Here is a 24,958-nt window from a genome sequence, read left to right on the forward strand (position 1 = left end):
AATGCTGAGGCTTAAACCCCTTGCACTACCAGGGAGGACCCAATTCCTAACAATTTTCTATTTCCAAACCCAACTTTGAAGGTTCAAAGAAGCAAGGCTGCAGGCCACAGTAAAAGCTTACCATGACATTAAATACAAAGAATTTTCAAAGGCTTTGTGTTAGAAATTATGTTTATTGAACAGAGAGATACAAGTTACTGTCAAATAATTTAAAAATAAGCTCCATTTCATACGCAAAACCACCTTTCACATCATTAAGTGTAAGCATATATCATCTTTTTCCCTAATGGGAAAGAAAATCTGTATGACCAATTTGAGGCACATTCATGAGATAATCAAATAGTGATTAAAAAAATAAAGCCAATACAGTAAAAAATACTTTCACCAGTGATGTCTTTGGAAAAAATTGAGCACTCAAGTCTGTCAGCTGGCTTTGCTTTTCTCATCCAGCTGGTCACTTAGTCTTATCAAATAAGACTGAACACAGGTTAAGTTCCCCTTGCCATGAGTCAGATAACATTTTCCGTCCAGGCTGGGCCTCAAATCTGGCTCCTTTCTACCTCTGCCTGCTCCCTACCACCACTTCTCAAAGCAAATATGCTCTTTTGGAACATGGCTCTTTTCTAGTTGCTTGGAGAAGAAGTCTGTCATCGGAGGTGGGCCACAAATATAGAACAAAGTCTCTTTTGAAATATGATCTCTTATCTCCTTCTCTGTTATTCTTCCTTCTACCAAAAAAACAGAATAAACATCAAATTAAGTCAGACATGTTTGTACTGAAGGCCTGACCACAACTCAGCGACAATGTTTATTTTTGGTAAGTCGAGCTCGGGGTATCTTGCCATGTACGTGGCTCTTGTTAGCATCTGGGGTCAGACTCAAGCAGAGAGTGCATCTAGAGGTTTCTTAAACTTAGAGCTGGCAAAGTGGGAGGTTAATCATAATGCCCTCTTCAGACAGGGCCAGCTAGCACACTAGTCCTTGCTAAAGATTCAAAACTGCCTTCAGCAAAGTAAATAAACTGGTTTATGAAAAATCCTTCCAAGCAGGAGAAACCATGAGTAATTTAAGTTACCATTCATGGCAAATGGAATCGCTTCAAAGCCGGAATATAAATTCTTTATATGCATCCTATAGTGATGACGCAAATGTGGAAAATAAATTTTTAATACGGGCAGCAGGAAACCTGTGTATAGTCAGTCAGTCCGACTAAATCTCTCCTTCTTTCTCCATGATGAATCATCTCTCAATTCCCCAGGTAGTGGAACTCCCAGCCAAGCAACTCCCAACAATAAAACACCGACTCAACCCACTGGCAGGTCCCCCAAATACCTTGGAGGAGACAGTCACCATATCTTCGGGGGACTCACCAGTGATGTATGGCTTGAGTTCGGCGCTGATTTGTGTAGTCTGTTTTGTAACATGCAAACTGCATGCAATCTTCTGAGGAAATTCATTTACTAAATCGAGGATATTTTTCTGGAATGTCAAACATATTTGGTCACACGACAATTTAAAAAAAAAAAACAGAACAGATGTGCACAGCCACCGACGCGGACTCGACTCCCATTCCGCACACGTCTGCTGCTCCTGCTCTCCACTCAGAGGGATATTGTTTGCAGCCGAGCAGGCCAGAGCGTTCAGAGCACAGAGGGCTATTTGGCTTTAATTGAAATCTGAATATGCTAACAAGCATATTACTAACTCTCCGGGAGTTTTTTTCTTTTTCCCTTTTTCTCGCCTATTGGCAATTAGGCAGCAGTTTCACTGACCACAGTTGTGTCTTTTAACTGTTTCTGTTCTTTTGTTCATCTCTGCAGCTGCACACCCACCCAGAGTGAAAGCCTCTCCCTCACGTGGACTTAGTCTCCACAGATGCGACTGGGGGGGTTTCGGTGACCCAGCTGGGTCTAAACTATGGGGAGTCACCTACTCTTGGAACACAAGACCCCCACCCCCACCTCCACCCCCGGCTCTTGACTCTTTAAGGAATCTCGGGGCTGTAGTGGCTTCTGTTCACTCACGTCTGGAGTCAAGCCCCCCAAGCTTGCCCTTATTCTGTCGCTTCTGGGGAGCCTCCTCCCCCCCTCGTTGATTTCCTGGTCCTGGGTAAGCTGTGTTGGTTCATTCTCACTTCAACATGATTAAGCCTTGGCAGAAATTTTGTTGAGAACTACTGCAGGCAGGACGGGACTGCGAGAAGAAAGTTCCCCGGACAGTGACTGCCATTCACGGGGCTGCTCGGGGCAGACTCTGAAACGTCCCTTCCGCCCTTACCTGAAACAGGAGTTCGCTGGTGTCCCTGGCGCTGTAGAAGAGTCTCACCGCTCCCATCTCACACCCCCTTCCTCTGTCCACCCACTCTCGGTGCAGATCTGCCCAGTGCCGCAGGATGGAAAGCAGAGGGTTAATCCCGACGCCTCCTGCAATCAACACCAGGTTTCTAGAGGCATCTGCAGGCTGAGGGTCAAAGTAGAACTCTCCGCCCACTCTCACGGCAACTTCGGAGTCAAGTGCACACTGAGGCAGGAAAGAAGGTGTCCTTAGTGCAGGTCTTCTGCCCCCCGCTCCACTCCCGTAAACCCGACTGCGTCCACCTCCCGCACTGGTGCCAGTATTTAGGGCTATTTTTACAGCTTGCTCTCAGTTTTCTCTGGGCCCTGGGAATTGCTCCCACTTGTCCATTATAGAGGCCATTTGCGACTCCGCCTCTGTGATCCCACTGCAGCCACTGGGGTATGAAGCATAGCAGACTCGCTTCAGTACTTCTGCCACCTGCTAACTTCTTAGGCGATGCCCTGGGTTGTGGAAGGTGCCAAGGGACTCACAAACAGTTCTGAAGTATGGGTTTCCTGAGTGGCACGCCGGTGTTCTGATCAAAGCCCCAGAGCTGACAGGCAGGAGGGGGCAACTGTCATTCCGTGGGGGCTGCCCTGGGCTTGGAAGGCTGAGGGGATTGGGCACTGTGGGCCTGTTCACAACAGCCTGCTTCCCCCCAGAGCAGCAAGAACAGGCAGCCAGAGGCTTCTGTTCCAAGGCACACCCATCCAGGTACACCCCATCCAGGCAAAGCAACTACTAGCTGCTAAATGCACTGGTTCCCATAAAATATATAGAAGGAAATATAGGCGAAACACTATGTGATTTGCACATCAAAGACATCTTTACAGACACATCACCCAAAGCAGTGATAGTGAAGGCAAAGATATACAGCTGGGACTACATCAAATTAAAGAGCTTTTGCACAGCAAAAGAGACAATAACAAAAACAAAGAGAAACTCCACCAACTGGGAGAACATTTTTGCACCCAACACTAATGATAAAGGACTGATCACAAAAATCTGCAAAGAGCTGATGAGACTCAACAACAACAAAGAAAATAATCCAGTCAAAAAATGGGCAGAAGAGCTTAAAAGAAACTTCTCTGAAGAGGAAATGCAAATGGCCAACAGGCATATGAAAAAATGTTCAACATCACTTGTCATCAGGGAAATGCAAATCAAAACTACCATGAGATACCATCTTACACCAGTGAGAATGGCACATATTAAAAAAACTAGCAACAACAAATGTTGGCGAGGGTGTGGAGAAAAAGGAACTCTTCTGCACTGTTGGTGGGAGTGCAAACTGGTCCAACCACTGTGGAAAGCTGTATGGAGATTTCTGGACCTACTAAACATAGAGCTTCCATATGATCCAGCAATTCCACTCCTAGGTATTTACCCAAAGGACACAGAAACATCAATTCCAAAGAACACCTGCACCCCTATGTTTATAGCAGCACTGTTTACAATAGCTAAGCTTTGGAAACAACCCAAATGCCCAAAAATAGATGACTGGATCAAGAAGATGTGGTACATATACACCATGGAATATTACTCAGCATTCAAAAAAGATAAACACATGCAATTTGCAGCAACATGGATGGCGCTGGAAGGGATCATGCTCAGCGAAATAAGCCAAAAAGAAAAAGAAAAATACCGGATGGTCTCACTCATAGCAGGAATCTAGAAAACTTAAATAAGGGACCAGGAAAATGAATAACTATAAGAAAGTGAAAATCAAAATCAACAAAAAACTATGAACCAGAGACACTTTTAGGGGGGCGGGGGTGGGAGGGGAGGGATTGGGGTCAGAATGGGGGGGCTGCAATTGTATGGGGAATATAACAATAAAATTTATTAAAAAATAAATAAATAAATAAATAAATGCACTGGTTCCCACACCCTGAAGGGGTGTTGTGGAGATGGGCGGTGACACTTGTTTTATTGTCACAGGAATTTGGGGAACCCAATTGGCATTGAAAGGGCAGGAGATGTAAAATGTACAGGAATTTTGTGAGCCAGTTTCTGCATGAAGCTTGGCATCAGCCACAGGGGGAGTGTGTACTGCACAGAACTCAGGAGGGCGTGTCAGGTTGTTGACTCAGAGAGTGGGGTTAACAGCACCCCGTTACCTGTAATGCACAGACTTCTGAATGACCCAGGGGCCATCATATGGGTGGAAAATGCTTTGTAATGACATGAGACCAGACCCTAACTCGTTTTACAAAAGACTCACAGTGCTCTTTGCATGGATCTCTAGTGTCTCAGTTTTCCAGAATGCCAGCACTATGGAGATTGTATTTTATTGTATTCAGAAGGTTTCCAAGCATGTTCACTGTTCTGGAAAACCATTTCCCAGTTGGTAACATGCCTAAAATTTGTATCATCTGCATCTTAAGTGTTTTCATGGAGATCCCAAGCTGAAGAACAGTCATCTGATTATTTCATGTATCAAAATACAGTCTTTGATCATGAATCATTTTTTCTCCTTTGCACAACATGTAAGCATTATGTTATCTTCAAAAATTTTTTTGTGTTGATTACACTAACTGTAGGACAGTTCTAGAAAGGAAGCACTGGATCTGATAGGGTTCAGAAAGTGTTGAGAACCTGTTTGGAGAAAACTGTACTGATCTAGAAGCTAAAAGCTAGGTTTTAACCACAGCCCCTGTAACATCCACTCAGACCCTTAACTTCACCTTTTCTCTGCTGCTGCATCTGGAAAATGTGTAATCATTCCCGCCCATCTTCCAAGCCTGACACCCTGGGAGAGTGGAGGGATTCCCCGCTGCATCAGGCTCTAAGAGAGAGGGTATGTTGGTCATTGAGGCTGTGGTGTAAGAAAAAGCACCTGGAGTGACCGCTTCCTTCTTCCCTGGGACTAACAGAATATTGGAATAAAAAAATTTCTGTTAAGGGCATAGGTTTGTTTGATTACATGTTCCCAACATAAATTAACTAAATGAACGTCCTCCTAAGAAGAACGGACTATGTGCTTTCTGAAGACCAAACATGGCAATCAACCTTGGCACCTTGCATGGCAGGTAAGCATTAAGGACTTTCTGACATGAATTTAATTCAGAAAAGTTAATCATAGAGAAAATCTAAGGAAAGGAAAATTATCTGAATTTACCATCGGGGTCCTTTTGGATAAAGAACTTTTAAGTGAATGGAAATCCTTTCTCTGAAGGAAAAGAAAAAGTCTGAACTTAACTATTTCAAATATGCAGGAGATTTTTGCATGATGGATGGTAAGTGGGTTTTCATTTCTAACAAAAGAAATTAGCAGCAAGGGAGCATTCTGCTAGGAATAAGTAAAATCTAGGAACCACGACACAGGCTACCCAAGCACTTTGAAATGCTCCTTCCTTTCAAGTCTTAAAGAGGGGATCTAAGACACAAGAGGCGCAGCCAAAGGATGACAATGGCTTTCATCCTGAGCCCTCCCCACCCCTTGCCTGCCTGGAACTTCTCTCTCCAGAAAAGTCTAAGGGTAAATGAAAGAGAAGTTATTTCCTCCAGTGGTCATCTTCAGCACACAGAGAAATGACAACAAACCCAGCCTTTAGTTATTGCTTTTAGAAACCAGAGTATCTCCAACCCTAAAGTTGGCAAGAAAATGTGCCCCAGGGAAAGATAATACTCAAGAAGTCTGTCGTCTCTTTAGTGACAAAGTAATCTTCAGTAGACTTATCTTCTAATTTGCTAGCATCTGGAAGGAATCAAAAGTCACTTTTGTCTTTTGTTGGTCAACAGAAATGACCAGTGTTGTGTGAACACAGGCCTCACGGTCCTTTCAGTATGACGTGGAAGCGAGCTAAGGACGTTACTTTCAGTTACTCCAAAATGTATCTCATTTGGGGATAGATTTTCTCCTTGTGAAGTAAACCACCTTTCCCCAGCAACTGGAGCTCGGCACACAATGGCTGTCCCGTCCCTACCCTTTGCCCTGACAGGAGCTCCAGCCAAAGCAGATAAAATAAAGGAAGACGTTTATGGCACTTCATCTCATGTCCCGGCGGAGCAGCCTGCTGCCACCCAGACACTCACGCGCCTCCATTGTCCACACTAATAGCTTAATAAGACCAATCCTCGGGAGGAAAATAGCCACCTGAGAACAGTTCCAAGAAAAATCTGACTTCATAAAGGCTGTTTGCAACTCCCACTGGGCAGAGTGGAGCAGGCGCTACAATTAGGACGTGCATTCAAGCGATGCCACTGGAGATTTTCCACCGCTCTAAGAGTAAGTTCCTTCATTAAAATGCCAATGAGGCATGACACCGAGCAGGGAGCCCACCGAGCAGGAGCAGGCCAGGGCACGTGGGGGCTGACAACTGAGGGGGCTTGGGGCACTGGGAGCAGGCTTGCTAAGCTCACTTGAAGTCTGAGGACACGTGGACTCTTGGCTGGTCCCATTCCTGTGGCATTTTTGAGAGACTCAGGGCGCAGTCTAGAGCCACAGTGATGGGTGGAAAACCCAAAGAGAATGCAAAAAGGAATGGGGTGGCTGAGGCCTCATCAAAGGAGGGCCTGAGGAGGTCAGGGGGTGAAAATTTACAATGGAAATGTGAAGGCACACCTGGGGTTGCTCTGAACACACAGCTTGACATGCAAAGCACAAGAAGAATATATATATATATATATATATATATATATATATGTATTTTATGCCCCTATTGATTTAAGGCTTTTTTAATCACCTTATCATAAACTTTTTTTTTCCTTTTGGTGTGCAGTTTATGAATTTTAACACAGGTAGATCTGTGCAAGCACAACTAAAGATACACAACAGTCCCATTACACTTAGATGTATACTCTATTTTAATTTTGAATATAAAGTGTGATTTTTTTTTTCTTTTGGCATAGTTATGTACAATTGCTCTGGCACTATTTGTTGAGATTATCCTTTTTTCACTGATTTTCTTTAGCCTGTTTGTCAAAAATCAAATGACTGTGGGGTGTGTGTGTGTGTGCACGTACGCACTTGTTTCTGAGCTCTTTATTCTGTTCCATTGATCTGTGTGTCTCGCTTCCCTCCCAGCATACTGTTTTGATTATTACAGCTTTATTTTAATCTGAATTTACTAATTCCTCCCTCTTTATTCTTCTTTTTCAAAATGGACCTAGCTATTCTACTTCTTCTGCCTCTCATACAAACCCTAGAGTTGGTTTATTTAGATCTACGAAAAGTCCTGCTGATATTTTGGCTGCTGTTAGCAAATACAGACTATCGATTTAAGAGAACTGACTTCTCTGCTGCGTCTTCTCATCCATGGACATACTATATCTCTCCATTTATTCATGTCTTCTTGATTCTTTCATGCAATTGCGTGAATAGGGATTTTTTTTTTTTTGATCCTCTATTTTCACGAAGGTCCTACATTGTATGATGCGCCAAGAGAGTGTCCTAAACTAACGATTCACAACACAAAAGTGCTCTTCAGCCACTACAATGACATGTTGCTACTACAGATATGGCTTATCTGTGTGAGCTGGTCCTCTGTGCACTGTCTCCTAACAGAACCCAAGTGCATCTTGTTAGAATCTTTAATTTCACCTTGTTTCCACACTCTCGCGCAGACAAGGGTTACGCTGAGAATTCAGCTAAGCTACTCCATGGTATTGCGGCCTCAGCACCCACTGTGTTGGCAAGCCACCCGTGGGGCCTTCTACTGACACTAGCCCCACACACGAGCTCACTGCCTCATTAACAGCCTGCAGAGCCACAAGGAAACAGAAGTTCCAGAAGTGATTTCCCAATGACCTTGGTATAACCAGTTCCCTCTGACTCCAAAGTCTTTCTCTCATGGGACCCTTAGTAAGACCCCATGGAGCCTACAAAAATCCTGCTTTTCTTGGTTTGAACTGACCAACCCTGCCTTAGTCTAAGGAATCCCAAAGTACTCCTCCCAAGGGCCCTCATGAAGGCATATACCCCACGTGCTGAATCTTTCTGCCTACACCCTGTCTTGACCTCCCCATGTGGCCCTCAGGGGGGCAAGTATTTCCTCCAGGACCTGTGAGTAAAAGCCTCTATTTGAGTTTCTCTACTGGCTCTCCACTGTACACCCCGGGCTCTCTTAACAAATGTCCATCTAACACACTCACAAGAGGCTGTAAGCTTCTGCCTCCACCCCACTCCCCCGTGTTCTTGGTGGTGACCTATGACATCTGCTACTGGTGGTCTCTGGCCCCTTCTTAGTCCCGCATGGCTCCTACATAAACTATCATTTCTCTGTAAAACATAATGGAATGTGTTTCTAAGTTGTGCTGAAAATGAAGTTTCTGTTTTCCTATGTTGAGTTCTGATCATTTCCAGGAAAAGAAGGGGAGAAGCTCTATGTGAAGTCAGATTTGCACCGATGGTACATTCTAGAAGTGAAGATGGCAGCAAGAAGGAGACATGAATCAAAAGCTAAGAAAACAAGTGACTGATCTCCTTTGAGATCATTCCGTGTTGTCAGAGTTCCAGCAGGTAGGTAATGAGCAGCTTATGTAGGACTGTGTTCAGCCTGGGGGGGCAGTGTGAGTTATTAGCAGCAAATGTGGATTCCCTCTCAGATCCTGTGTGGAGAACTCTCCAGAGACTGAAATGGCACCACGGATTTAGCAGAGCTCGGTTCTGGGCACCAGCAGTATGTAATCAGAGACTGCTTCCCCTCCAAGTGAGAGAATGATAGTTTGATTCTCTTTATTTAGGATGGTTAGGACAAGACAATTGGATTTAAAGATTTGCCATTTATGCATTAAGAGAGTCGATTTTCAAAAAGTTACATATAAAGTAAAATATTTAATCCTAAGGTGGTATTCAAATGAACAGAGTTTGGTGACCTAGAAGATATTTCCAGATCCCAAAAGATCTTTGGGCCATCCTTAATGCATCAGGAGGATTCTGCTTCTTTGCCCTTTATGGAGTCTGCATTTGGGATATGGCTGGGGCGGGGGTGGGCGCTGTTTGCAAGCATGTGTGCCCTTTTCCTGCAAGTCTGGAGGTAAGTGTGCTGAACACAAATGTGGTGCAGGGCAGAGATGCCCAGATTCCCAAGTTTAAACTGGCAATTTGCTCACCTGATTGTGAATCCAGAGGGAAGGAGGGTGGTTCGTGTATTTCACTGCCAGCTCTATCATTCTCTCTTGCTCCAGCAGTCTCGGGCTAGAGCATATTGAGAATCCACCAACCACAGAGAGTCCTGGAATAAAGAAATCAATCCTGAAAGGAAAGACGAAATAAATAATTATTGTGGAAGTAATTTTAAAAGTGGGCAACAAAATAGGCAAAACTGACACACTTTTAGCTAGACTAAGAAAAGATTGAATTACTAAAGTCAAAAATGAAAGGGGACATATCATCAATCTTGCAAAAATTAAAAAGATTATACAGGAATATTATGAAAAACTGTAAGATCAAACATTACGAAGCTGATATGCAATGGGCATATTCCAAGAAAGACACAAACTGCCAAATGGGACTTAAGAAGAAACAAAATGTGAACAAGTCCATACTAAGTAAATGGAGTGAACTGGTCATTTTAAAGCCTCCTGCAAAAAAATCATAGGTCTAAAATCATCCCTGGTAAGCCCTACAATTTAAGAAAAATTAATACTAATCCTTCACAAGCTCTCCAAACTCATTCTAGAAGGCCAGTAACACACTGATAAAGCTATCACAAGAATAGAAACGATTTCTCAATATCCCTTGTGACTATAGATTAAAAAAAACACCCAAGGAACAAAAGGTTGGTTTAACATCTGACAATCAATCAATGAGACTGCTCAGTAGAATAAAGGACAAAATCCACACGATCATCTCAATAGACACAAAAGGCATTGGATAAAATTTAACAGCTTTACATAATAAATCTGGAGAAGCTGGAACCCTTCTACATTGCCGGTGGGATTGTAAAACGGCACAGCCACTTTGGTAGTGACTTAAAATGTTAAATGGTTACCATATGGCCAACAATCTTACTCCTAAGTATAAGCCCAAGAGAAATGAAAATATGGCTCCAAAGGAAACCCTGTATGCTAATGGTCATAGCACCCTAACTGATATAGACTACCAGTGGGAGCAATCTTAAGATTCACCAACCGATGCTGTGTAAACAAAATGTGGTGTGTCCACGCAATGGAATGATGTACTGATATTCCACTGATGAACGCACCACAGATGAATGCTGAAATTGCATTAGGCAAAAAAACACAGTTGCAAAAAAAAAAAAGACCACATATTATATAATTCCATTGATACGACTTGTCCAGAATAAACAAGTCCATAAAGTCATAAAGTAGAACAGTGGTTGTTAAAGGGGGTGAGGGGCTGGGGAATGAATGATGGTTGGCATAAGGGATGGTGAGGATGTTTTAGAATTTGTCTGTTGTCGATGGCATACAGTTTTGTAAATATACTAAAAAAGCACTTGATTATAGACTTTAAATGGGTGAGTTTTATGATAAGTGTATCTGAAAAGCTTTTTAAAAGTGTAAAATAAAAAAAGGCAACAAAAACTTTCACTGGCATTTGATGAAACTGGTGGACTTGGCCTTGGAAGTTCCCAAAGTCTTCAGTTTCCTTCTTTGCTTCTACCCACACTCCCATAGTCTAGAACTCTCCTAAGTTTCTTCAGTTATTCTATACCACAGCAACCCTTTTTTTGGTGGGAATTCTAAGAAATGCAACAAACCTGGTTACATACCAATGGAAGAATCTATTAGAGCTGGAAAGCTTAAAAATTCTCATCCCCATTTCTAAAAATGCATACATCCATCTAGATGTTGCTCAGCCATCAAAAGACTCAAAGTATCACTTTCCTGCCTTGTCTTCCTATCATGCAAAGCACACAATGTTCTACTGGCTTGATCTAAGCCCTTAGAAGATATTTTCTTCTGATCCTTGACCTCAAATATCCGGTCAATGTTTATAGTCTTAAAAAACCAGTCTGGACTAGGAATACTCCATTTCTGGTCACTAGTTCCCTAGCCTATTTTTGCCTATATTCACTTGATACTTATCCATAAATACTTTAATTTCCCCTTTAATTTCAGACAATATACAAATTTTGAAAGACCATGGGCAATATTTATCAACACGGGAGCTATAGACTATCACAGAGGAGGTACATAGCATCTCCACTGCTTCCATGTTTATTTTTTTTTCCAGCTTCCTTTTTTTTTAATTTTATGTATTTTTTATTAAAAATTTTATTTTTATATTCCCCATACAATTGCGACCCCCCATGTTTAAAAAAACAAGCAATGATCTACTTTTGTGGCTCCATCTCCTGAACTTTAGTGCCCTCTACTGCTTGATGTTGATCAAGATTGTTCTCGAAGGTGAGTGAAAGGGAATCTCTTCTCAAGTAACTTGGGAAAGCTACCTCCACCTTTAGAAAAAAGGACTCCGTTCAGTGCTACAGAAGAATTTGAATGGCATAGAAACCTCGTCTGAACGGATTTAAGAAATGGAATTTAATGGAATTGATAAAATAGATACAATACATATTTAGTAAAACATCATATAAGAATTGAATTTTAAGCACATACTGGACTTGCACTCCTGGAGCCAAGAACTGAGACACTACTGCACCCCAGGGGTACCTGCAGAACTGAGAGGCATGCTCAAGTCTGCAGGGAAGCACACATCTCACCTCTGTCACCCCGTAGGCAGCCCTAGGGCCAGAGAAGCAGCCCCCGGCGCCAGCACACATCAGGTACACAAATGGGGGCCAAGTGGCAATGCTTCCCTAGGACATCCCAACACTCTACAGCACTGGGGCCCCCCTCTTCCTCATGCAAACACTGCAGACGACACCAAGTAGACAGGCCATGAAAAATCTGTCTGTGACAGAGACTGTGCTCGGCGCTGAGAGCTGTCTGGAAGGAGATGTACTGAGCATAGATTTCTTCTTAGCGCCAACATATGTGTTCCTGACTTTATCAGGAAAACATTAATAAAGCCACTGTTTTTTATTAGTATTAATTTTTAATGTATTTTCAGGGGCTGGGGGTGGGGTGAAGAGGAAAGCAGAGGCGGCAGCAGTCAATTCTCCCGAGCATGAAGAATTCAGAAAAACGTCATACGTGTCTGAAGGTCACACAGCGCCCACCAGACCAGCGATGGAGCAGGACGGTCTGAACAGGGCCCAAGGAACATGCCCACCACCGTGGCCCTGCAGGAGGGCAGGGGGCAAGTCCTGTCTCTCTCATCTTGCTCCTCTAATCTGTTTCTGCCTGATGTTCTCTTAGAAGGGCCCAGAGTCACTTTCAAGCATAAAATCTTATCTTGTATTAAATAGAGACACGCTTCTCTCTGTGAAACTCTGGCCTGGCCTCCTCTCAGGTGGTGTCCTGTGCACAGCCCAGGGTGAAGTCAGTACTGACTGCGGCCCCTTGGGGAGTAGACTTGCTGTCACCCCTCCTACCCGGCCTGCCACTCTGCCAACCAGCGACTTCACTGCAGGGGACCCCTCCAAGGAACTCAAGTGGAATCTGCCCGCTGAGCCTCGCTGGCACAGATGAGCTAAATGACTGAGTGAAACACTGGCAATAACAAAAAAGGAAGACAAACTAATAAAGCTAAGCCTTAGGCATCTTTTAAACACGTGACACAGCCCAAGACAGAGGACGATTACTCTTCCCTTTGTAAGGCCATGGTCGCAGAAGCCCAGAGAAGGAAGGAAAATGCCCACATCGCAGTCAGCAGGCAGAGAAGCAAGCTGGGGAGCCAGACTCCAAGGCATCCGGCATGTAAGCCTTGGGGACCACTGGTGGCAGACTCCACCCCAAGGGTGTATGTGTGTGTGTGTGTGTGTGTGCATGCGCCAATTTGCCAATTTTTCTAGGAATTCTGCGAAGGTCAAGAACAGGATCACCGAGGACCTAGGTGCTCAGGGGAGGACCCAGAGGTAAGAGGAGCTCGTGGGAGAAATGGTTCTAAGGGGTTTCTTCTTTTGGCCTCTCTCTCTGGACCAGATCGTCTGACCTCCTGGAAATAATCTCTGAGGACAGGAACTGGTCCCCGCCAGGAGCCCGGCAGAACACAGTAAGCAGGGGTCTGGCCTATGCAGAGTGTCCACTGGGCACCTGAGCCCAAAGCTCGGAGCACTGTTTAGAGGCAGGTCTGGAGCCTCCTCCTCAGAGTTTGGCAGGTGGCAGAGGAGGCCACTGGCCAAGAGTTCAGAGGTGTGGGGTGATGGCCCCGTCTCCTCCGGGAACAGCAGGCCTCCCCTTGCTCAAGAGCGGCACTCTGCTCTGAGCAAACGGCACAGCCGCCACATTCACGCTCCCTCTTTCCCTAGTCCTGTCCTTTTCCCCAAAGTGCCATGAGGAGGTGATCTGAGAGATCTGAGAGAGCTGGTGGGCAAGCCAGCTAGCAGCAGCACCAAAGGAGCTTAGCCCCCGACCTAAGGGCCGATCAGCACAAAGTCAAATTTCCACAGGCACTCAGAGCCCCAGAGCGATATCCTGGAGCATCAGGGGTGATGGCCTTCAAGAGGGAGAGGGTGCAGGTGCCAGGAATGTGCAAGAACCCACACCAGGCAAGGAGAGGGCCACCCCGAGCCACCCACGATGATCACCCCCAAATCTGTGCCCCGAAGCAGGAGACAGGTTCACAGGAGAACCAGAAGGAACATAGGTGAGGCCACCGTGTTCACTGCTGACACAGTGTCACCACCCCCGAGTTACTCTATCTTCAGGATCACAGCAGAGGCTGTCTCTGTATGTGTCGCTGGGGAATGCGGATTTTTTTTTTTTTCAGCTAGAGTCCCGTTTGCAGGCACCATGGGAGCAGCTTTATGAACCAAATGCACAGGTTTCTTGTAATCAGGACATGGGGTTGAAGCCAAGGCCCCAGTTGAAGGCGCAGAGATAGCGCTATGTACAGGACACAAATGCTCCCGCAGAAGGGAAATGTGGAAGAATAGACTGAGACAATCAAAGTTTCCACTTTTCCATCGAACGACTGCTAAACTATCTGTGCAGGGTAAAAATGTGGCCCACCCCCCTACAACAGCCCAAATGCATTTAATATGTATCACTGCACATGTGCAAAGATTGCAGTAAATTGCTTCACCAACGCAAATTATTGCAATCAGCATCTTGTTTCCTAGTTCTAAATTCAAAGGCAAACTATTAACACAAGACTGCTAACTCTTGCTATTATCACACTTGCTATTATCACACATCCCCCTTCTAACAAAACCACATTTCCAGATGGACTGCCAAAATTAGTCAAGTGACTCCTAAGAAACACTACCGAGACTGACATGCCAGAAATTCATTTAGAAATGAATGCTTTATTCAAATAAAGGAAACATACACCCAAACACACCTTTCCTAGGGAAACACAAGCCGCCTTCTTTACAATTCCACTTGGGCTGCTGCTGGGCGAGGCTGCGTGCCGGCACGGCGGGGCAGCTGGGCTGCTGCTGTCACTGAGGCCACAGAGCCCAATGGGGCCGGTTCCTGAGAGGGGAGCCTGGGAGTCAATTCAGCAAGTATTTAAACTCAGCCCAGACCAGGTATGTGTGATGCAGGAATTCGGTTGAGGGAGGTCAGCTCTGATGTTAGCGGTTATTCCTCTTCTCAGACTGCTGTTTGTTTACTCGATTTGACATAGACACGGATTTTTAAGAAGCCGATCAGTTCCAGCAACACATGACTCAAGCAGATTAGATTTCTGCGGTGCATTCTATTAGCGACCACTCCTGCAGAACAGAATCATCAGAGCTGTCTCCTGCACCCACCAGAACTAGCTGCTTCCCTTGACTGTAAAAACTCAAGGCAGCAATTTTCATATGACTCCAGGGGTCACTGGCTTAAACAGAGGTAGGTTCGGAGGTCAACAAAGGAATCAGATTCTCCCTGCCAGAAAAGCCTTACCGCAAGTGGAGACGGTCTAGACCTGCTACCCTTGGAAGCCACGCTGGCCACAGAAGTCCTTTTTCCCAAAGGAAAAACAAGCCCTTCTATCTGACAGCACCTTCCTGAACACACACAACTTAGGAAACAGAAAAAGCACTCACCACTGGCCAGCTTTAAAGGAAAACCCTTTGTCAGCGATCAGCAGGCGGAGTCTCTTCACCGATGGGGACTCGTGGGCAACTCCACACACCTTGGCAGCCGCCACCACCTAGAGCCGAAAGATGAACTGTGGCTGAGGTTACTGTGTCCACGATGCCAGGAACAAAGCGAGGCTGTCAGGTATCTAAGGCTTTTTGAAATCTTCTAAAGTTACGCTTTTGAAAATTTCAAGCAAAGCTCACTTTGCTTGGAAATTCTCTCTACCACTAGGTGAACAAATTTTATCATCGAATTTTTGAGACTTGCTATCAGACTAATTTAATTTTCCTCTGCTGACAAAAACCACCTCTTAAAGGGGCCGCTTAGCAAGCGTTTATTTGAGTGTCACTCTGGTAAGTGCTTGAGGCCACGTCAACCACTTGCCTGGTGGCCAGATTCTCCATCAGGACCACAAAAAACTGAGACTCCCCCGCTCCCCCCCCCCGCCCCGAGGCCATGAGTCCATGCTTGTTCTGTGACTGCAGCGAGTCCTTGCTAAACTAATTTCAGAAACTACAAGTCAGCACCTAAGAACTTGGGGAGCAATTTCACAGCGTAATTGTTAATCTAATAATAGAAAACAAAGTAGAATTGTAACTCTGTCTTTTTAGTATATTTAATGGTATTTTTTTTTATTTGAACTTTTTCCCTTCATCACCTTCCCTTCTAGTCCCTTGTCTCTTTCCCTCCCTGCTCCCTATTAACCTCAGAGCCCTCATGATGTTAATGTCTCCCAGGTTTTGTAAGTATTTTACTATCAAATCTTCTGCCATGTAAATGTCCAGTATTTGTCACTCTGGCTTGCTTTATTACACACGATTCCCTCAAACGCCTTCCATTTTGGTGAAAATGGCTGCATTTCATCTTCCCTTATGGCTGAATAATAATTTCCCAGCGTGGATACACCACATCTTCCTGATCCAGGCGCTACAGATGGACATTTGGGCTGATTCTGTGTCCCAGCTGCTGTGAATTGTGCTGCACCATGATGGTTTTTTTCCTTATCTTTTCTAACTCATTTTTATATCTTTTACAACAACAACAACAAAACAGCCCTTCCTTCCAGACAGCTTGAAAAGCACCATTCTAACGATGGATCTGATTTCTAGGAAACCCTGAAAAGGTCTGATTTAGGCAACCTTCGGTTAAGCACCGTCCAGTACCCCTTAAGTTCAAAATGCCTGTCTTTCCTTTATTCTGCTCCTCTTGGCTCAGGGTTTCTCTTCCGCCCTAAACCTGGGACACTTCTTCACCAAAGGGTGAAAAGAACACATGACTCCTTACCTTCTACTCCATTTAACTCCACTTCTGCAGCAAATCAAAATCAGCACCAAGTGCCCAAAACAGTTATTCTCCTTGGGGGCGTGGTCGCTTCCTGGCTCTCGAAAGGGTGCTGGGGAATCTGTGGAGGCCAGTGAGCCCCCACGCTGCCATCAGCTCATACAGCCCTTTTCTCCGATAGGATTGGTCCAACCCAACTAGCAGGAGGCAATTCTTAACAATGCACTGGAAAGTTCTCCTGAAGAATGTTGGTCTTCCTCACCACCTCAAAACATCTCCTAAAATTGGCTGCCTCTCTCTCTGGCAAAATCCTTGCCTCTCCTTCTGTGTATTTTTGCCAGGTCTCGCTTCCTCCTCTCCCTGAGAGCAAGCGGGGTGATTTTCCACCACTGTCTCTCTGTGCTTTTGACGCTAGTCCTGCTGATCTACTCTGAAACCCTGCCTCATCAGCCCCCACCACCCTTTCCTTCATACTCAGCTTCCCTCTCTCTAGGCCTGTTTCATTAGACATGATGTCTAATGGCATTTGCCCACCTGAGCAACTAAGAACAAAATAGAAGGAAGCAGCATAACCTGGCTGTTCATAGCATGGAGGAATCGGCAGCTCGGCAGTGGGGTGACCTGGTATCTAATCCTGGTTCCAGCACTTACTACCAGCCGTGTGACTCTGGTCTGGTTACTGAGTCCCTCAGGTGTAGAAGGAGAATAACACCTACACCCCGAGAGTGGTGGGGAAGACTAGATAATACATGCAAAGCACTTATAACACTGCTGGCCACAGTGAGTACTCGTTGTCAGTTGTTTCACTGCAATAATGATAATTATTAGCATTTATTTGTTACATTATCTATTACGGCCCATGAGTTTACTATTGTCCGGGCCACCACACCCATGCTGCCACGCAGGACCCCAGGAACAGCTCTCCTCCACCAAGGGGTCTGTTCTCGTGGGTGACAACAGGACCGTGCGCTGCGGCGGCTGTATCCGCAGCCCACTATTTTGCTCATATAAATGTAAAAGCCAGACTTGTCGTTATGCTCTTTGAGAAATCTTGCCTTTAATCCCTGCCTCTACTGACGCTTCCTTCCCAACAGCCTTTCCCAGTCCTGACGCTCTCCATAACCACAGGTACCTGGCTTCCCTCTGGCAACGTCTCCTTCCAAGGTTGGCTGGCATCTTCCTCAACAACCAAACTCAACGCCCAGTGTCAGTTCTCACTCTCCCTGATCTCTTTGAATTTGATTCTTTTACTTCTTTTCCACCCTGAAGTTTTCTCCGTGCCTGGGGCAGCCGACACTGAACTCCTGCCTCTGACCTGGTCCTCCTCCTCCTGTACTGCTCCTCCTTCTCCCTCCCTCAATGGAAAAGCCCCTTGAATCTTTTTTTAAATGGCCACATTCCTCTCCTACCTCTGAGTTGGGCCTCAAGCATTCCCAAAGATACTAACCCACCTCCCTCATTCATCAGTATTTCCCTGCCAGTCACAGGCTCACAATTACACTCCTGTGAGTAACAATAGCCAAGGTCTAAGGCACGTTTGTCTCGAGTATATTCTGGGTGCTGGGTTAAATATTCAGTGCATTATCATTTAGGTGATAGGAGTAATCATATTACACCCCAAGAAATGGTGCTGTTATTTTCCATTCTGCAGATGAGGAAACTGAAAGGTTTAGTCACTTGCTCAAGATCACTAAGGAGTGGCTGAGTCAGGGTTCAAACCCGGGTCCCAGCAAGAAACTTGTTTATGTGTACACTGAACCCACCATATTCATTCCTCCCACAAATATTTCTAGAGTATTCTTGACATTCCTTTCAATTCCCTAGATCAAGCTCAGAACTAACACATTGTAAGGTTCAGTAAGTTTGCAGAATGAGTAAAAAATTTAACAAAACTCAGTTAAAACTGGTTTCTAGAAGTAAGGTTAAGAAGTCCAGAAACCTTTTGGTTGTTTACAAAGACAGGTGGAAAAAAAAAACTACAGAACTCTGGGATTAATTTTAAATCTGTAGGCGAGATCAAGGAAGGCAGGATTTCTTCAGCAGAACAGGTATCTTCCTTTGCCTCATTTTCTGTTTTAAATATCTCATTACAAAGACAAGTAGTAATCATCAGAGGATTCACCATTACATCATTACTCTCATTTTTTAAGGTTTACAAAAAAGGTGTTTATTTTATAAACATTCATTATTTTCTTTCAATATAATAATCTGTAAAAATACAGTCAAGAGTTAGATTATCTCATTTGTAACAGTTTAACTGACATCAGTTAGATTCTTGAATGAAACTAGGTACATATAAACTTTAAACATGGCAATGATATATATATATATATAATATATGTACTACATCTAGTGTAGTATAGTGTATATATAGTTTATAGTATGTAGTATATAGCATATAGTATATAGCATATATAGTATATAGCATACATACACTATATACACACTGTATTTTATATATACATACATATATACACACACACACACACACACACACACATATATATACATACATACAGACACACCCACCTTTTGCTACTAGTCCTGATAACACGGGCAACACTGCCAGAACTGGGAAACAGAGTACCCTGCAGAATGAGTGGTTTGCAAAGATATGCCTCCCTCTCACCACTCCATTTTATTTAATACAAATAATGTACACCACACAAAGATCTCTAGCAAAGTGGATTAAAAACATTAGCAAAATCTTTTTGAAGGCTGCATCTTTGTTTTATTCTGAAGCTAGTTTCACATAATTAAGATCTGTAATCATGGCCCTTGTTATAGGCCATTCTTTCTTTACTTTTATTGAATAAGCAGAACATGATGGAGAAACTATGTTTTACATTTGTACTTGCTCTTATACTTAATGGATCAAAAGATTTCCCAACTGAAACCTCAACTAGCCATGTCCTAAGTTAAAACACATGGCAGGAAATGAAGTTTTCCATAAAATAACATTTAGACTCTTCTACTGTTCAATAAAATAACAATACATTTGCCAACTTTTACTAGCTCACATTTTTAATGCTTTGACGGAGTCAGCATCTAAGAGGAAATTCCATCATACTGATTTTTAAGAGCTGGTTTTATGTGGGATATTTTGATGTTACTTCTGCAAATATTTCTATTCAGGGAGCAGGTCTTTCTTTGGGAAACCTGGCTGCTGGCTGTGTCTGTTCACGCCCATTCATTCATTAGCTGGCTTACAATTTAAACAAAGCTAGGATGAGAGATGACTTGAAACAAAAATAAAGTTAGGGCAGAGGATTTCAGAGTTGAAGGACAACTTAGTCATTGTCAGGAACAGCACGTTATTTCACACATGAGGACACCCAGAGACACCAGAGACATTTAAATTGCGCAGAACACCAACCTGCTGAGGAGGAATTTGACTAAATGAAACTGGTTTTACTGAAATGATTTACTGACAAGGAAGGACCACAAAATCCTGTCAACTATAAAATTTTACTTCTCCAGTGACGTAGCCTGTCAAGTCTACATCCTGGCAAGCAAGGCCCACCTGGGCTGAATCTCCTCTGTGCCCTTTCCTGTCTTTACTTCACGAAGCACCTTCTCTCACCCATCATCCCTCTCTCCCCCTCTGCGGGGGAACACAGGTGAGTGCTTGGCTATCCCGTCTCACGTTAGAAGAGCAGCAGCAAACACCTATATATAGTGCTCACCATGCATTACTTTACATACATTAATTCAATCAATCTTCACAACAACCCTAGAAGGCAGGTGTTTCATGAGAAAACTGAGGCCCCGCAGCCTCTAAGTGGCAAAGCAGTGATTTGATTCCCGACACCTGCCCTCTGTGCTTCGCGGCTTCTCAAATCAACACGCGAAACAAGCCTCTCCCTTAATCCAGCGATCATCACCCCTTTCTCTACTCCCATTCACGTAAAAATAGTTCATGAGTTATATGTGGTCCTCGTCTGCTTTCCCGCCTTCTGTTCTCCCTGAGCAAGGTGCTAAAGCTGGTCTGGTCACCCACCAGCTATTTCTGATAAGCCCAGTGATGTCCTCACGGCAGAATTCAGCAGGACAGCGACTCCCTTAACTCAGGACTTCAAGACACTGATGCCCCCCCTGCCTCACTGCTCACTCCCTCTCCTCTGCTGAACCCCTGGCATCCACCCCCCACTTCTGCTGAACCTCTAAATATGGACTCATCCCAGAGCTCAGTCCTGGCCCCTCCTTCTTTACTCTCTATCTTGCTTTTGAAACTCTTGGCACCTCCTAAGTGAGGAAAGCAGTAACGATATCTCTGCACGGCTGAAACTTTTTATTTCCAGCACAGCTTAAACTTTTTATTCCCAAATTCATATATCCACTTAACACAGAATATATCCAAATTCATATATCCTCTTAACACAGAACTCTTTGTGTTCTCCCGCTTCTTCCTATTCATTTTTGGGGAACATTTCAAATACACACAAAAGTAGTAAAAATAGCATAATGAATTCTCATGTACCCATGACCCAGGTTCAACAGCTGATTAAACTTGACAAAACTCGTAGCTCATCTTGTTTCATCTGCGGTTCCATCTCCCACCCACCCTCACACCTCAGACTTCTCCAAAATTGACTTCGTTATTCCCCTCCCCCAAACTTGTTCTTCTCTACCTTAGCCAATACACGCTACCATCGACATCCACTCAATTATTCAACCCCCAAAAGGAGGGGCAGGTCACCGGAGGCACCAGCCATGTGATTGGTTGGTCCATCCCCAGAATTTCAGGAAGAGAAGGGATGCAGGTTGAATCAACTGCCAGCCGACAAGCAAGCAGGCCTGTGTGGTGGAGCGCCTCTAGCAACCCAGAAGGATGGTTCCAGGAGCTTCCACGTTGGTGAATGCATGGAGATTTGAGGACACTGGGGTGCTCGGTGAGTAGCAGAGCTCTGTGCCTTTTTCCCAGACCTCCCCTGTGCGTCTCTACCATCTGGCTTTTCCTCAGTTGCGCCCTTCTATAATATACCAGTGATCTAGTAAGTAAAATGTTTCTCTGAATTCTGTAAGCTGCTCTAGCAAACTTATTGGACTCAGGAGGAGGGTCTTGAGAACTCCAGATTCATAGCTGGTTGGTCAGAAGCACGGTGACAAGTAGACTTGAGACTGAAAGCTGGAGATGGGGGGTAGAGGAGTCTTGGGTGACAGCTTAGGCCTTACTGTGGGACCTGATGCTCTCAGGGAAGACAGTGTCAGAACTGAGTAGAACTGTAGGATACCCAGCCAGTGTCGGAGAACTGCTTGATGATATGGGAAGACGCACACACACGCACACACACACATGCAGACACACGCATGCACGCACACACACGCTACTGAACCCTTAAGGTAACAACATACATAAGGCATTTGTAAGATCATGCACGGGCTTCTACAAGAAGCAAACTAGCATAGCTGAAAAATAGTTAGTGGCTTTTCTAAAATCAATTAGGTGCGGAAAGCCAGTGTCTCCTGATAGGAGTCCCTTCCAGACTGAGGGCAAGAACCTTACTTACCATTTTCAAGACTGTAATCCCAGGACCTGCAGTGCCTGGCATCATTTCCAAACAAATGCTTGAGAATCACTAATTGGAAGAATTTTTTTCACTACCAAATTCTCCCATCCAATTGCTGGCTAGAGGCCATTTCACTCAGTGGGCCAACCCTCTGCAGAGGCCAAGCAGTGACCTCGCCGATGAAGTCATCTAAGCCTTGCCGGAACAACCGTTACTGCATTACAATATTTCTACTCTTATCTCCTTGACATTTCTAAGCCAGACTGCTTATTCTTTGATCCTTAAGAAAAACATGTGAACTTGAACACTGTCAAATGTCATTCAATTCAGAGCTGTTTCTGGCATCGGCATGACCCTCCTCCGCCCACAAGCTGGTTACATTTATAGTCCCCAAGAGGCATTAACATCATAATACGAACATTCAACAAGTTCTGTGGCAGGAACACGATGCCTAATGTGGAAGGGACATTTCCGGGTGGGGGTGTGCTCCGTTCTTCACCCACTCCAGGAGGGGCAGCAGGAATCAGACCTGGGCTGGAGCTTTCCTTGGGCCCTGAAGGAGCATAAGCTAACGCCTAGGTTCAGCCAGCCTCCTCTTTTGTACAATACAGAGCCTTCCTACCTTCAGGCTACCTCTCAGACTTGAACTGAAGAACAAATGACAGGTGGGGAGCTTTGTAAAAGATACTTGCTATTCAAATTAAAGGCAAGCATGATAGAGGACGGGGAAGGTGGTGTGGTTTGGTTACAGCCCAACCTGTAGTGCTGTTCATTTTGACAAGTCCAAGGTTGCGCTGCTGCTCTATGGCTAGGAGCTGCGTCTGAAGGGTTGGGGTGAACCCCTGATGACCTTACACCAGTGGGGTAGCCTCAGATATCACTTCGCTTTATCTCCCTCCTCCCAGATGTTGTTCCTTTAGGCAAAGAGCCGAAATGAGAAACGGGAGAGGAGGAGGAGGAGACTCAGAGTTGGAAATTCTTCTGCCAAGGTAATCCTGTGATAGAATTACCCCTATGACTTCTGGCTCCTGGGCATTAAAATTGTCAACTCTCCATCAAAAACACTACTTCTGTGTAGTGTACTTAAACTTAGCTCAAAATAAGGCCCAAAGTCCCAATGCTTTTTGTTCTGAGCAATTCTGAAGTGACTCAGGGATTGGCAACTATGACCCACAGAACTAGTCTGGGTGCTTTGGTAAAGCATGTTTTATTGGATCTAGCGATGCTGATTTGTTCATGTGCTGCCTGTGGCTGTCTTCACATGTCACAAAGAAAGAGTTTTATATCTGGAACTAAGATAGCAAGGCCCCGCAAGCCTAAAACACTATCTGGCCCTTTACAGAATTACCAAACCCTGCTGTAAATCTACTTGCATCAAAATACAACAGAAGAGTGTGGAATAAACCACTCTTTCTTCAAAACAATCATTTTACTTTTTAAAAAGAAATCTTAACCGCTGCCTTCCCTGGTAGCGCAGCGGTTGAGCGCTGGGTTGCAAAGCTGCCCGCAGCCTCTGCAGCGCTGGTTCGATCCCCGGCTGCCCCCCGGCCACTGGAGGAGGGTCCCACATGGCGCGCAGACCTCTCCTGCCGCCCGCTGCTCCCCTTAGCAGTGTACCTTGGTCCTTCTGCCTGCTCTGCTCCCTGCTCTGGCTCTGGTGAATTCTCTTACCCTCCCGTGCTTCTGACTGTACCCAGTGCTTGTATAAATAAATAAACAAATAAATAAATCTTAAAAAAAAAAAAGAAACCTTAACAAATCTCCCACAGAACCAGCAGTTTTGTGTATTGAACAAACCAAAATAAAAAGTATTTTCAGAATATCACCAGTGGGAAAGGCATATTTTCCCAAACACCCATAAATGTATTATGCTGAACTAATTTTCCACAGACTTCCCAAAAAAACATAAAACAATGACTTAAAGTTGACTCCAACAAACACACCACCCCTGGTCCCAGAACCATTTTCTGACAATAGAAATAGCTTGAAAGTAGGAGTCAAATATTCTTTTGCAAGAAAATGTATCCTACTATAGTCATAATAAAAATTAAACGAATGTGGCAATACAATTTCTGACCGTGTTTACAGAAATGTATAATCCTTCCTGTGTGAAATACATGGTTTTTTCCTACTATTAGTTTAAATATACTTATAACACTAAAGCTAAATGTCTGAATGAAATCAAAAAAGCAAAATCAAACATTCCACGACGTCCTTCAAAAGGGCCAAGCTCCTCATCTAGCACCTTCTCTGCAGACCAGTCCCAACCGTGCAGACCATGCAGCCTAGAACTTGCCGCAACCCAAAGGTACAAACCTCCTGTCGAACGACATTGGCGGTTCTCTCCAAGTGGTCAGTTTTCCTTTTGGATTTCACCATGCTTTAACAGAAAGTAAAATTAGGTTACTACGTAATCTCTTCCTACAATATAATTCACCTACTTTCCCCTGCGATGGCATGGCTGCCCAAAATACAACATGGATCCCAGACAAATGGCCACCACCCAACTAAAGCTTGGGGATCTGCTGATGGCATGCCCCGCTGAGCGCCCCATTAAGGAATGTCCTCAGGAATGCGACATGCCTCCCACACCATCAGCCGGTCACCTCTTCGCAAATCAACCTCAAATGACACTGAGGACCGACGACTCACCTGGTTAGAAAAAGGTGGCGCCAAGCACTACGTGTCACCCAAGGGGAGTGAGAACAGACGGCACCGACAGAGCCTCTCAACAGCGCAGGATTCACGATGGCAGCACAGGCCATGGCACTTCCTGGGGAAAC

At 44.5% G+C, this 24,958-nt stretch overlaps 1 protein-coding gene across 1 annotated transcript; it reads right to left on the reverse strand.

Moving 5' to 3' along the window:
- Positions 1-419: 419 nt before the first annotated feature.
- OXNAD1 (oxidoreductase NAD binding domain containing 1) lies at positions 420-24,940 on the reverse strand (the record flags this gene model as incomplete). Its single annotated transcript, XM_084247608.1, has 7 exons — positions 420-728; positions 1,371-1,479; positions 2,278-2,520; positions 9,394-9,535; positions 15,348-15,454; positions 24,492-24,555; positions 24,828-24,940. 7 exons carry the CDS (start codon positions 24,938-24,940, stop codon positions 574-576), a joined length of 933 nt encoding a protein of 310 aa, XP_084103734.1. The 3' UTR covers positions 420-573.
- Positions 24,941-24,958: the final 18 nt, after the last annotated feature.

This window comes from Talpa europaea (assembly GCF_964194135.1).
Source record: "Talpa europaea genome assembly, chromosome: 11".
NCBI lineage: Eukaryota > Metazoa > Chordata > Mammalia > Eulipotyphla > Talpidae > Talpa > Talpa europaea.